The following is a 13,904-nucleotide window of genomic DNA, read 5'->3' on the forward strand; positions in this document are numbered from 1 at the left end:
GTCAGCTGCTGCACCACCCCCGGCAGACACGCGAGGTGCATCCTCCACCCGCAGCTGAGATTTTTTGGGTGCCGGTGAGGTGGGGGACTTCCCCCTTTTGGGGAGGGGAGGGCCCTGTGCTGTGGCAGCCTGGCCTGAGGGCACCGGGGGGACCCTCGAAGCCCCTCTGACCCCCGCGTCCCCTCCGGCTCCAGGTGAGAGTGTGACAGTCTCGTGCGAGGCGGTGAGCAGCCTCCCGGAGCTCACACTGCTCTACTGGCTGGGGAACGGCTCCTTCGTGGAGAAACTGCACCCAGACGGGGCCGTGCGCGAGGGGACGGTGCTGTGAGTATGGGGTCATGGGGTCCCAGGGGGGCAGCGGGGCTGCCCGGGGCTCTGGGGCTGGCGGTGGGTCCCCCAGCCCACAGGGGTGTCGCGAAGCCGGGGGGCAGACGGTGACACATCCCCGCTGGGTCTGCAGAGAGGAGCCGCGGGGCTCGGAGGTGACCCTGCGCCGCGACCTGCACTTCGACTCTTTTGGCACCCAGCACCTGCACACCAACTTCACCTGTGTGGTGCTCAGCCCCATCGGTGTCGACACCAGGGAGGTGCGGTGGCTGCTCCCGGCACCATCCCCGGCTCCGGCCGAGAGTGGGGGACTGGGCTGAGACCGGGCAGCAACTCGTGACGGGTGAGCGCCCTGTGGTGTGGGGCCCCGCACTGCTGCGTGGGGACCTGACAGCTCTGTGGAGGTCTGTCTCCGTGCCCCTCCATGGGCTCCACACAGCCCCGCATCTGCTGGCCCCGCTGTGTGTGGGGCTCCCGGTGCCCCTTGCCGAGCTGGGAGCGCTACTCGGGCCGGTCCCGGGACCTGCCCGCAGCCGGCTGTGGGATCCCAGCATCCATTAAAGCACATCAAGGCTGCCCAGTGTCACCCGTGTCCTGGGGACGGGGCTGCCCCTGTGGGTGCAGGGGGCACCCATGGGGTGAGGAGGGAGGGAGAGGAGGTGGCTCTGGTGCCCGCTGAGGGCAGGATCCGTCTTAGTCCCCCCAGTGCCCAGCGAGGGGCTGGAGAGCCGCCGACAGCCCTGGTCCTGTCCCGGGGATGCTCAGCCCCATGGCTGCCCCCTGCCCTGGAGGAGGAGGAGGAGGGTGGGGAGCTGTGGGGCGGAGGGTCCCCTGGGGGAGCTGGGCTCATGGTTTCCCCCTCTGCACCGGGGGTGGTCAGGGCTGTCCCCCTGCACGGTGCTGCTGACCCCCACCTGCTGCTCCATGGGGCAGCCCCCCAACCCGTCTTGCCCTGGGCATGGGTGCCAGACCCCTCCCTGCTCCCTTGAGCGCCTGGGGGGGGGGGGGAGCTGCGACCCCCAGGGGCTGCATGCAGCCACGAGACAGGCAGGAGAACAGACCCCGGTGGGAGACACCCCCCCGGGACCCCTCGAGCAGGCCCCGGGGAATGGGCATCACTCTGTGGGATGCTCTGGATGCGGGAGGAGTGGGGACGGGGGGGGGACGGGGGGAGAGGAGAGCTGCGGCCCTCCACGAGCTGCCCCCAGCCCCGGGGAGCCACAGCAAACCCCGGAGCCACCCCAGTCCCACAGTAAATCTTTATTCTTCTGGGAGCCGGGGCAAGGCGAGCGGCGGAGCCGCTGGCTGGGCAGGGACACCCCCAAAAGCAGCCCTGCTGTGTCCCCCCCGGGTCCTCATCAGCACCACCCCTCATCCCTGGGGCAGCCCCTGGCAGCCCCTGGCAGACCCCACGCTCGGTTGTATCCAGACCCCCCCGGACATGGCTCTGCGAAAGACCTCATCCGGGCTGCGCTGGTGTCCCGGGGCTGCCGGGGCGTCCCGGCACGGGTGGCACCATGGCAGGGCTGAGCTGGGCACAGGTGGACACCGTGTGGGACCCCACAGCGGGGCCGTCCCCGTGCCCCCACAGCCCCAGCTGCTGCCCCGTCCCGTCGTCTCCGTGAAGCTGGTGGCTCCCGTTCCCGACCCCTTTCCCTCACCGTGGTGCGGTGGCAATGGTGGCGTCGTGGCTCAGGGGCCTCCGGTGGCTGCCAGGGCTGCGGCTGCCAGGAGGAGCCCCCAGAGGCACGGGGGGTCTCCGAGGATGCTCCTGCCTGCGGGTGGGGGGGGTTGGAGAGGGGGAGTCAGGGGCAGCCGGGGGGGTCCGGCCAGGGGCCGCCCTCCCCCTCTGCAGTGGGGGCTTTGGGCTCACCTGCGCTGAAGTCGCACGGCTGATTCTTGCATCGCTTCTCTGCCAAAGAAACCAACTCTGTCTGCGCAGTTGCCGCACGCTCCTTGCCCCAGCCCAGCCCTGCCGTGCCATGCTGTGCCGTGCTGGCCATGCCATGTCATGCTGTGCTGTCCTGTGTCATGCCATGTCATGCCATGCTGCACCATACTGGACCATGCTGTGCTGTGCCATACAGTCCTGCACCATGCCATGCCATGCCATGCTGCGCCATGCTGTCCTGTGTCATGCCATGTTGTGCCATGCTGTGCCATACCATGCCATGCCGCGCCATGCTGTCCTGCGCCACACCATGCCATGCCGCGCCATGCCGTGCCATTGCAAACCCCAGGGGAGGGTGGTTGGCAGATGTGCAAGGATGTGCGCCTGAAGCGATGCCCCTCCCGTCCCCCTCCTCACAACCAGGCCCCCCGTTCCCGGCAGAGCTGGTGGGACAGGGCCACCCCCACCCCCTGTGCCCTGGCAGCGCGGAGAGACCGTTGCGCGGAGACGTCACCTTTCACAAACTCGCAGTTGTAGGTGCTGAGCACGGCCTGGGAACGGAGCTGGATGAGGGTACTGTCCCCGTTGTGGGTGACATTGGTGACCTCGAAGCTCTCGAAGGGCGGGATAAGGACTTCCTCCTCCTTGGGGAAGAAGGAGAAGTCCGTGATGGGGACGCCATAGCAGGTCTCCACTGAGAAGACGGTGTCCTGGCCGAAGGGCAGGGTGCTCTCTTTCCGCAGGGAGGCGGAGGTGAAGTAGCCGAAGCGGACAGACTGGCGGTGCTGGGCAGTGAAGCGGATGTCCCGGACGCCCCGGTAGACACGGTAGCAGCGGCGGGGCTGGGCGTCCCGCAGGGTGCGCAGGGCCTCGGTCAGGAGGAAATGCAACGCCTTGAAGTGGAAGGCGTCCAGGTATTCCCTGCGGGAGCGCCCGGCCTCGCGCACAGCCGCGTTGAACACCTGGTACAGGGGTCCCTGCAGGGTGTACGCCAGGAGGGCGATCGCCTGCTGCGGCCGCAGCGCTGGCGGCTGGGGGACGCGACCCTGCCGGCTCCGCCATTCAGCGGCGGCCTGGGTCCAGGCGTTGGCGTAGACGTTGTTGTTGGCAAACTCGGTGCGGTTGAGCTCTTTCAGCTCCTCCTCCATCATGCGGCTGCAGCCCCGGTACTGGTCGTCAAAGGAGGCGGGGGCCTTGTCCAGTGCCACCTCCTTGATGGGGTCGAGGTCTCGCCGGTGCAGGGGGTTGCCAGCGGTGAGGGTCACGGTCAGCAGCACCAAGCCCAGCACCAGATGCTTCATGGTGGGCAGAGCCGTGCCGGGGGGAGCCCCCAGCCGCTGTGATGCCATGGGCAGGGAAGCAGCCGGTTCCTCCGCAAGCGGCTGGGGAGGTGGAGGACCAAGAGCAGGGTCAGCTCAGGGAGGGTGGTGGGTCTGCGGAGAGAAGCAGGACAGGCTGGGGGGAAAGCACCCCCGGTTGCATCCTTGGCCAGGGGCACCCTGCTCGGCACACCTCCCGGCACCACCAAGACCCCGACGCCGGCACAGGCCGAGGCCCTGACCCCATTCCTTACGTTAAACCCTGCCAACAAGCGGGGTGTCCCCGGCGCCTGGCGGCACTTCCCCGGCAGCCCACAGCTCCCCATCCAGGAGCAAACTCCCGGGAGCCCCAGCGAGAAGTGTTACCTGCACCCCACCGGCGGGCGCGGGGTCGGGGTGCTGCTCCCTGCGGCACCCACCCCCTCGGCGCCCGCCCGCTGCCGGCAGCAGAGGTGGGTGAGAAGCAGCCGCTCTTTCTTTTTATAGCAGCCCCGGACGGCATCGCTCGGGCCCAGATCCAGCCCCACCTCCCTCCTCGTGGTTATTTTTACTGTGTGTCCCCCCTGTCCCCGCCAAGTGCCCAGAGCAGCCGCTGCCCCTCCTGCCCTGCAGCACGGCGGTGGGGGGACGGTCAGGAAACCCCCGTGGGATAAATCGCCTTTGCTTTAACCCGGGTGGAAGTGCCGTCCCGACGGGGGCTCTGCCTTTTCCTGCAGGAGCTGACGCCGGATCCGGCCCTGCTGAGCCGCGACGTGGTGTCTGCGCTGACTCCAACCCCCAGACATGCTGCTGAGGACGGGGCAGGTTGTGACACGGGTAGCACAAAGGTGTTGGTGGTGCTGGCAGGGGGGACATCCATCCCTCCCCGCTCCCCGGCTGCTCCCCGGACACTGCTTGGAGAACCCACAGAGGGTATGGGGGGTGGGCAGCACCATGTTCCCACAGCACCAGGTTCCTACCAGGATGCTCCGGCATTCCCAGTTCTTGTCTGGAAGGCAGGTGGAGGGGTTGGCGTCATCATGGACCACCCCTGGACTGGCACCCCTCACTGGAGATGTCTGGCCACCAGCACCCCCGTACCGGGTAGGCGCAGTCGAAGCGGTGCAGGTCCCCCCGGGCACAGGGAGACGGCCAGGACGGGAACCCTGGTGCAGCTGTGGATGCTGAGGACCGGGTCCTGCTCCCAGCTGAAGGATGCAGAGAACTGACTCACCCTGGAGGGGATGGAGCTGGTGGCTGGAGGCAGGTGATGCCCCGGTGCCCCGGGGGCCACGGGAGGCTGGCAGGGCCCCGCAGCAGCCGCAGGGCTCTTGGCGGGTAGAAGTGGGGGACTTTGAAGGGGAATCCGCCATCGGGGAAGCTGCCATGTCGCTCACCAGATGCAGGTTGCCATCCGTGTACGGGTTGGTGAGGGGTGCGGTGGTCCTGTGTGAGCTAACCAGCTGTGGGTGCCAGCAGATGCTCAGCCTAACCGAAGTTAATCGTTACACACTATTTACAGGACAACCAGATCATAGAATCTTAGAATCATAGAATGGTTTAGGTTGGAAGGGACCTTGAAAATCATCTCGTTCCCTGGGCAGGGACACCTCCCCCCAGCCCAGGTTACTCCCAGCCCCGTCCAACCTGGCCTTGAACACCTCCAGGGATGGGGCAGCCACAGCTTCTCGGGGCACCCTGCGCCAGGGGCTCACCGCCCCCACAGGCAAGAATTTCTTCCTCATATCTCACCTACATCTCCCCTCTTTCAGTTTGAAGCCATTCCCCTCATCCTATCACTCCATGCCCTTGGAAAAAGTCCTCCCCAGCTCTCCTGTAGGCCCCTTTTAGGGACTGGAAGGCCACAATAAGATCTCCTTGGAGCCTTCTCTTCTCCAGGCTGAACAGCCCCAACTCTCCCAGTCTGTCCTCCCAGCAGAGGGGCTCCAGCCCTCGCAGCAACTCTGGGACCTCTTCTGGCCCCGCTCCAGCAGGTCCATGGCTTTACTATGTTGGGGACTCCAGAGCTGGATCTGGTACTCCAGGTGGGGTCTCACGAGAATGGAGTAGAGAGGCAGAATCCCCTCCTTTGACCTGCTGGCCACACTTCTTCTGATGCAGCCCAGGATACGGTTGGCCTTCTGGGCTGTGATCGCACACTGCTGGCTCATGTTGAGTTTCTCATCAATCAGCACCCCCAGGTCCTTCTCCTCAGGGCTGCTCTCCCGCCATTCCCCGCCCAGCCTGTATTTGTGCTTGGGATTGCCCCAACCCAGATGTAAGAACTTGCACTTGGCCTTGTTGAACTGCATGAGGTTGGCTTGGGCCCACCTCTCCAGCCTGTCCACGTCCCTCTGGATGCCATCCCTCCCCTCCAGTGTGTCTACCTCACCAAACAGCTTGGTATCATCGGCAAACTTGCTGAGGGTGCACTCGACCCCACTGTCCGTGTCGCCGACAAAGATGTTGAACAGTACAGGCCCCAGTACCGACCCCTGAGGAACGCCACTCGTCGCTGCTCTCCACTTGGACATTGAGCCGTTGACTGCAACTCTTTGAGTGTGACCGTCCAGCCAGTGGTCCATTTGTCGAATCCACGTCTCTTCAATTTAGAGACCAGGATATTGTGTGGGACAGTGTCAAATGCTTTGCACAAGTCCAGGTAGATGACATCGGTTGCAAATACACGGAAAAACTTCTTTACGGTTCAGGTGACAGAGCACGGGCACAGGCTGCCCAGGGAGGTTGTGGAGTCCCCTTCCCTGGAGATTTTCAAGACCCGCCTGGATGCAGTCCTGAGTAATGTGCTCTGGGCAATCCTGCTTTGGCAGGGGAGTTGGACTAGATGATCTCTAGAGGTCCTTTCCAGCTCTGAAAATTCCATGATTCTATGATTCCTGCTGGCCCATTTCTCCATCCCACCTGGCTCCCCAGGCGCCAGCACACCAACTGGGCTACTGGCCACCCTTATCCCCCAGTTTGGTGGGTGCCACCAGTACCAGCTCATACTGCTGGTGTCAGGACTGAGGGGGTGGCACCCACAGCCACGGGATGGGTGTGTGAACCACAGCACGAGAGACAGAGAAAATGATGATGAAGGTGCCCAAGTCCAGGGGACCTGATGAGATACATCCGCGGGTCCTGAGGGAACTAGCAGATGAGGTCGCTAAGCCACTAGCCATCATATTTGAGAAGTCGTGGTGGTCTGTAGAGGTTCCTGCCAACTGGAAAAGGGGAAACATAACCCCAATTTTCAAAAAGGGAAACAAGGAAGACGAGCTGTGGTGGAGCTGCCAGGAACGGGACGGACAAGGATGTGGGTGGGGACATGAACATGGAGAAGGGCATGGGACCAGAGAGAAGCAGTGCTATGGAGCTGGAAAGGGCCAGCCTGTGACACCGGGCTCCCCCCGCCACCACGACCTGACCTTTTCCCATAATGGTGCTCAAGCAGTGGTGGACACAAACCTGATCTTCTCTTAGAGTGGGAGCGCGTCTTCCCCCCAGGCCCTGCCTTGCGGTCCAGCCACTCGAGAGGTGTGGGGAGAGAGGCTGCCAGTGAAGACCGAGGCAAGAAAGTTGTTGAGTCCCTCGGCCTTCTCCTCGTCCATTGTTACCCATTTGCCACTCTGATTAGCTCACTTGCACTGGTGACCACCAGGTCCAGTATCGCAGCACCTGTGGTGGGGCTGTCTATTACCCGGCTGAAGTAGTCCAGGAGTCTCCTGAACTGCCTACGGCTCGCTGTGCTGCTTTTCTAGCAGATGCTGGGGTGGTTGAAGTCCCCCAGCAGGACAAGAGTCAGCGAGCGTGACGCCTCCTGGAGCTGGAGTAAGAAGGCTTTGTCGATAGGCTCCCGTCAAGTGGGCGGCCTGGGCTGTAGTAGACACCTACCACAGCTCTGTCCTCAGGATGCGATGGGACATGAGCTCTGCATGGCCCGGGCTGCGGGAGGGAGAGCGGCTCTGCACTGCCGCACCCTTTGGCTCCATGGGCAGTTGAGGATCCCCTGCCTCGACCTGCTGGCCTCGCTCCTCCTGACACAGCCCAGGACACCCTTGGCCACCTTGGCTCACGGTCAACTTCGTGCCCAGCAGGACTTTCTCTGCCAAGCTGCTTTCCAGCTTGGTGGCCCCAGCCTGTGCTGATGCCTGGGCTTCTTCCTCCCAAGGGACAGGACTTGGCACTCTTTGAACTTCATGAGGTTCCTGCGGGCCATTTCTCCAGCCCACCCGGCTCCCCAGGCCACAGCACACCCACTGGGCTACTGGCCACCCCTAACCCCAGTTTGGTGGGTGCCACCGGTGCCAGCCCGTCCCGCTGGGGTCAGGACTGAGGGGGTGGCACCCCCAGCTGTGGGATGGGTGGACGAACCACAGCTCGAGGGACAGAGGAAACACTGACGTTATTTGCATTTTGGAAGAGGGGCACCCTAGGGGGGACCAGCATGGGCACCACCAGGGCTTGCAGAAGCGGATGAGGCAGGGCCAGCAGCGGTGTCTCCACCAGTCCTTCAGGTATCGCCACAGCCGGGCACAGCCCTGCCGCAGGCACTGTCCTGCCCTGCACAGCCCCGGGGACGCCCGGCCACGCTCCCTGCTCGTGGGCTCACAGTGCTGCTCCTTCTTCATGCACAAGGCCCAGAGAGTGTGGAGGAGCTCCAGCAAGCGCTTTGTCTTCTTGGTGGCCATGGCTGGGGTGGTGCTGGTGGGTGGCTGCAAGTCCATTGGGTCTGTGCCCTGTCCCTCCTGTGCAGCTCCATGGGACTCTGTGCCCTGTCTCTCCTGTGCGACTCCATGGGGCTGCTCCTGCTGGGCTCTGGGGAGCTGGTCCTGCCCACCTCATGGAGATGTTGCTTTCCAGCCCCATGGGAATTCTCCGCTTCACGTCCATTGGCCTCGTTCTGATATACTCCACAGGGCTCTTCCTGCCTGACTCCGTGGGCCTGCTCCTTTCCAGCTCCATGGAGACACGTCTGTCTGCTCCTGTCACCTTGTCCTTCTCCATGGCCCCATCTCCAGCCTTGTCCATGACCACATCCTATCCTCCCAGCTCCGCTCAAAGGTATTGGAGCTCCACGCTGGCCCCCAGCAGCCCCAGCTGCTGCTGTGTCTCCGTCCTGGCCAGGGGATGGGAGGGCTCCCCAGGGAGGTCCCCCCGATGGCCCCCGCCGCCCCTTGCCGCTGGGCCTGCAGCGCCTGCAGCAGCTCCCAGCACTGCTTGGTCATGGCCTGGGTGTCCTGGAGAGTGCGGAGGAGCTCCAGGATGAGCTCCCCTTCTCCATGGCCATGCCTGGAAGGCTGCCGGGGGCGGCTGCATGTCCATGGGGCTCTGTGCACTGTCCTCCCACCAGGCAGGACCAGCCCCGTGGAGCTGAAGATGAGGAGGTCCATCAGACTGGGCCAGAGCAGCTCTCCAGTGTTGGGCAGAACCAGCCCCATGGAGCTGAAGAGGCGCGAGGCCCAATTGGGAACGCGGTCAGCGCTACCCGGTGCGGGCGGGTGTTCGGCCGTCCCCAGGAGAGCCAGGCTCTGTCCGTGGGATGGCGACTTGGGAAGACAAATGCCATCGCCCGCATCGTCCCCCCCGCCTTCTGCTTCCCCAGCTTTATGGATGGAGCGTGATGTTGTGTGGCGTGGAATATCCCTGAGGGCCAGCCGCTGTATCCCCTCCCAACTCCTTGGGCCCCCCAGCCCTCGCTGGCGGTGGGGTGAGGAGCAGGAAAGGCCTTGACTGCTCTGCAACGGCCAAAACCACCAGCGCGCTGCCAACACTGTCTTCCTCCCAAAGCCAAAACGCAGCACTCCACCAGCTGCCAGCCAGAAAGTCAATCCCACCCCAGCCGAAGCCATGACACGCGGTGCCTTGGCGTGGAGCAACTGGGGGTGGCGGTGGATGTGAACAGGGATGCAGTGCGGGTCTGGACAAGGACAAGGGGACAGACACAGATGTGGGACCAGGCAGGAGCATCCCCACGGGGCCAGGCAGGAGCATCCCCATGAACGGGAGAGGAGAAGCCTCATGGAGCCGGGCAGCAGCAGACCTGCAGGAGCACCCTGGGGGAGACCAAGCACACGCTCGCTCCCCGCACCCTCCACTGGGATGAGGGGAGAATCGGAGGGAAAAGGCAAACCTCACGGGTTGAGGTAAAGGCAGTTTAACAGAGCAGTGAAGGAAAGAGGAAAACAACGGCAGTAATACTGAGAGAGGAATGTATGAGACACAACTACTGTACCACTGTGCACCAACCAGACCCAGAAGGCCCCAGCCCACTCCGGAGCAGGAATTTCGTACTCCCTGCCCACAGCCAGCTCCGTGGCTATAGCCTGGGCATGGCTCACAAGGGCATAGTATGGAATCCCTGTGTCCCGAGCCAGCTCCTTGTGGAAACGAACTCTAACCCTGCCAGACCTAGGACATTATGCACACCTCATTCAATACCATCGACGCTGCTCTTTACTCGGGTTCATCAAAGTCATTACTTTGGGTGATTCTTACTGCAGTACCATTGGTACGGCACCTAGCAATTCCCGGAATGATGACCTAGAGTGGCAGGGTTATTTAGCAATTATCATCCGACAATTTGACCAATTGGCTATTCTCCCTTCCCAAGGCACTACCAAACAAGCCTGCTTCTCCTTAGCAGTGTCCTCACCGTCGCCCAAATGCCTTGGCCCAAGTTGGCTGTGCTGACTCTTTGCCCTTGCAAACGTTCGGCTGTTGTGACATCACAAACGGCACCTCTTTGCGCCATGGTGATGGCTGAAGTCTGTGGAGGGAGGGTCAGAGGCAGAGAAGACAAATCTTGAGCTCTGGAGGGAGACTGTGAGAGCTGGAGAAGTGTGCGGGGAGCTGAATACTTACACAGCCCAGCCTTGAGAGGAGAACAGGTAACTTCTTGCACATCCCCGTGCTTGGAAGGCCGTTCTGTTGGGAAAGGCAAGAAATCTACCCCCAGCTTGCTTCATGTAGGTTTGGCTCGACACCCAGAAGAGAAGTGAGAAACTGTCTTCTGAATGGAAGATGACAGCGAAGCTGAGCAGAGCCCCTGGGCTCATCTACCTGAGGTCTGTCTGAGGCGTGTCTTCCATTGGTCAGACGACAGGGACAGATCTCAGGCTGCCTTGGTCTGCAAAAGATGGAATTGGGCCATGCACTCGGGATCCCTCTGGAGAAGCAGAACCATCACGTTCTACGGCCGACCCTCGAGGGAGGACACATTGGAGTTGCAAAGTGCACTGTGGTACGTCAGGAAATTCAGCAAGTATCTGGAGCGCCTTGAGGTCAAGTTGTGGAATCCTTACAGTGCTGCCTTTACCCAAAAATTTCAAGTGACCATGAGAGGTCTTCTTTCACACCTGGCTAAGCATAACAGGCGCCTGGCATCCCTGAGCATCGAGTACCTGGGATTAGACCGCCTGGTCTGGCAAAATGTGGTCAGGGCTCGGTTCCTCAAGAACTTTGCTGCCTTCCTGAAAAGAATGAGCAAAGGGCTCCGTTATCTCAACCTAAAAGGAGCAAGAGTAACCTTGGAAGAAGGCTGTGAGCTTCTCAATTCTCTGAGCTGCGTGACCAATGAAAGCTTGCTATCTGAAATCAACATGGAGGATTTCTTCAGTGTCCACCTTCCTGTCTACAGCAGCCCCTTGTTCCACCAAACTATGTCCAAGTTCCACAGCCTGGTCGTCCTGACATTCAATTATAACTGCATCTCCGATGAAGTGCTGAACACCCTGCGGGAGCACAGCGCTCCTTCCCTGTGCACCTTGAATATCAAATGTCATATCCATGACCCTCACGGGCAAGTGGTCTGGGGAATGTCGTGGGCCAACTTGGCCAAGAGAGCCCCAAAACTGAGCGTGAACTTCTTCTTTGAAAGAGTCATGAAGCATGACCACCTTGCCAGGATCCTGCTTGTGGAGATCCCGGTCGGGAGCATCAGTCTACGCAGCTGCTATTTCCGTGATCCGGACTGGACGATGAGGCCTACCCTCACCAACCTCCTCCCAGCCTACTGGCGTGTTCTGCAGGTACGGGAACCAATAGTGGCATCTCACCGCAGTGTCACCGAGTTGAGCAAAGCGATCCTAGAGGCCTTGTGCAGAGCAGCCGTCGGCAATAGGAATCCCTGACCCCCTCAATTTGATGTTCCGAGGGTAATTCTCATCAGCGAGCCCTAAGTGCCAGCGTTCCAGCTCTAGTCTAGTTCGGGTCATTATCCTTGTCCAGTTACGGTCCCCATTATGCAGTCTTCGCTGTCAGGCTGCTGTAAGGTTGCCCTCCTAAAAAGCACAACCACCCAAAATACTGGTGGTTGTAACGTCAGCTGTGAGCAAAAAGAACCTTTCAGGACTTTTCAACTTACAGCAGATGTAAATTAACTGGTGCCCGTGTCAAAGCCCTGTGGTGTCACCCAGGACGTGTCACCAAAGGTGTGCGTCAGCTGACCCATGTCAATGAGCATCGGGTCTTTGCCTGCCTGAGGGAAGCCCACGGCCTTATGCCTGACGGTTGCTGACAGCTCTCTCTAAGTCCTGTTGCATTGCAGAGGTTCCAATGAACACCACAGATCTGGAAAGCCTTCTGGAAATTGGCTTTGGATCCACTCTCGTAGCTGGGATACTTTCCAATATGTCAAATAAGACCACGGCATGAGCTGTGGGTGTAGCGCCTTCCCATGGGAACAGAAGTTGTCTGTCTCTTTGGATGGTGTGTAATGCACAAGGGACCCCCCATCTTCACGGGAGCGCAGACGTACTGTTGTCGTAACACAAAACTGATTCTCTGCTCATGTCAAGGTACAAAATTGCTCTGCTGACAGTCACTTCTGTTGGTGACATTGGGAAACTCTTGATTATTGAATTCCAGTTACTGCGCTCACCGGCTCTGTTCAGCGGCACTAACAGCGTTCCTCCTTTTTCCAGAAATTAACACTTGAATTGAGCAATGAGCATGAGCCGCTGGACGATGAGCTGCTACAGCTCATCTTGGCGTGCCAGAAGCTGTTCTTTCTGGAAGTCTGGGCATTTCTAAGTGTCACCTTCGTGGAGAGGCTGCTCCAAAACCGTGCAGAAAGGAAATGCGTTTTGACTACCGTAAAGGTAAGACCCTGTGCTGCCACGCTCCCGTTCCCTCCCTCTCTCCCATACCCAGAGAAGGGTGAGGTCCCCATGCCCAGAGAAAGGTCCCTTAGGGAAATGTTAACGTAACTACCTTCCCCACATCATGTCTTAGCATTCTAACGAGCCTGAGAACCGCTCACAGAAACGGGGCTTTCCGCCCTACTTATCCGGGTGCAGAATACGATAGAAGGTGAAGAAAAAGCCCCAACAATCCCACAGGTCCTTCCGAGGCTGGGGGTCCCTCCGTGCCCTCGAGTTCAAGCCAGGGATTCCCATCACCTCCCAGGCCCAGCGCTCACGCCTGCGCTTCAGTTGAGGGCGGTGGGTTGAATCCCACCAAACTGCAAAGCCATAGAAAGCCCTCTCACTCTTTGGGGATGCTGTGCTGAACTGGGGCCAGACCACAACTGTAGCTGGCGTCAACCACGCTGTCATGCTGCTTTGCGGGCTCGACGCTGAATTCAGTAGATCCTCCGGATCTGTGTAGATCCCAGGGGTGCATCAGTTCTGGGGGTAGAAGGCACATTGCTCTTCCCAAAGATTCTTCGGCAGGAGATGCTCTTTTCAGTCAGTTTGGAGTGGAAACAGGAAAACCTCAGGATCTTACTCCAAACCAAGGAGCAAAGGAGCTTCTCTAGATTCGTCGTTAGTCACAGAGGCTTCTTGTTGTCAGGAGCTTGAATGGGCCGAGCCTGCTCCAGGCATCTGAGAGACATGACTGCCATGTATGTCTACAGGTCAGGATTTACACCGCCCGACAAGAGACCAGGGAGGAGGATCGGCTGTTGCGCGATATTCACAGGAGGTTCAAACACCTGATTGACTCAGAGCTTAATTATTTTGTCGTCGCCTACCCAATGGTGTAAACCAGAGGAAGAGAACAAAGCACCCGGTGCCACCTGCAAGCAAAGAACGGATCCTTTGGAGGGCATTGGGAAGGGATTTGAATCTTGACAGCAGTGCCTCTGAAAGGGAGATACCATTGCAGCAGAGAGCGGCAACGGACAAGTTGACACTCCACGCATTAAAATGTTGGACTTGAGAACGGCTGTCCTACGTCTGCAGCATCATTTCTTCTCGCCCGTGCTTTGTTTTTCCTTGCCAGATTCAAAGGAAGCAGCGAGCCCTTTTCCACCCTTACAGGCATCTCTAGGAACAAGAAGGCCCTCCTCTTGCTTCAGCACTTCTCATTGTAGAGCTCCCAACACCTTACCCATGAAGCCCATCTCGTTGTTTCCAGTTTACAAATAGGGAAACTGAGACATG

General features: G+C 60.4%; 2 protein-coding genes across 2 annotated transcripts; one reads left to right on the forward strand and one right to left on the reverse strand.

Annotated features, from left to right (window-relative positions):
• Positions 1-1,943: 1,943 nt before the first annotated feature.
• ART1 (ADP-ribosyltransferase 1) lies at positions 1,944-3,974 on the reverse strand. The gene is made up of 4 exons (XM_082484412.1): positions 3,904-3,974; positions 2,733-3,651; positions 2,201-2,239; positions 1,944-2,102 (listed from the first exon to the last, which is right to left on the reverse strand). Exons 2-4 carry the CDS (start codon positions 3,565-3,567, stop codon positions 2,020-2,022), a joined length of 957 nt encoding a protein of 318 aa, XP_082340538.1. The 5' UTR covers positions 3,568-3,651; positions 3,904-3,974; the 3' UTR covers positions 1,944-2,019.
• Positions 3,975-10,532: 6,558 nt separating this feature from the next.
• On the forward strand, positions 10,533-13,550 carry LOC309681424 (F-box only protein 39-like; the record flags this gene model as incomplete). Its single annotated transcript, XM_082495310.1, has 3 exons — positions 10,533-11,546; positions 12,441-12,617; positions 13,376-13,550. The coding sequence occupies 3 exons, from the start codon at positions 10,533-10,535 to the stop codon at positions 13,502-13,504; spliced, it is 1,320 nt and encodes a 439-aa protein (XP_082351436.1). The 3' UTR covers positions 13,505-13,550.
• Between the last annotated feature and the right edge of the window lie 354 nt (positions 13,551-13,904).

The sequence above is a fragment of the Vanellus vanellus genome, assembly GCF_965231255.1.
Source record: "Vanellus vanellus genome assembly, chromosome: 1".
NCBI lineage: Eukaryota > Metazoa > Chordata > Aves > Charadriiformes > Charadriidae > Vanellus > Vanellus vanellus.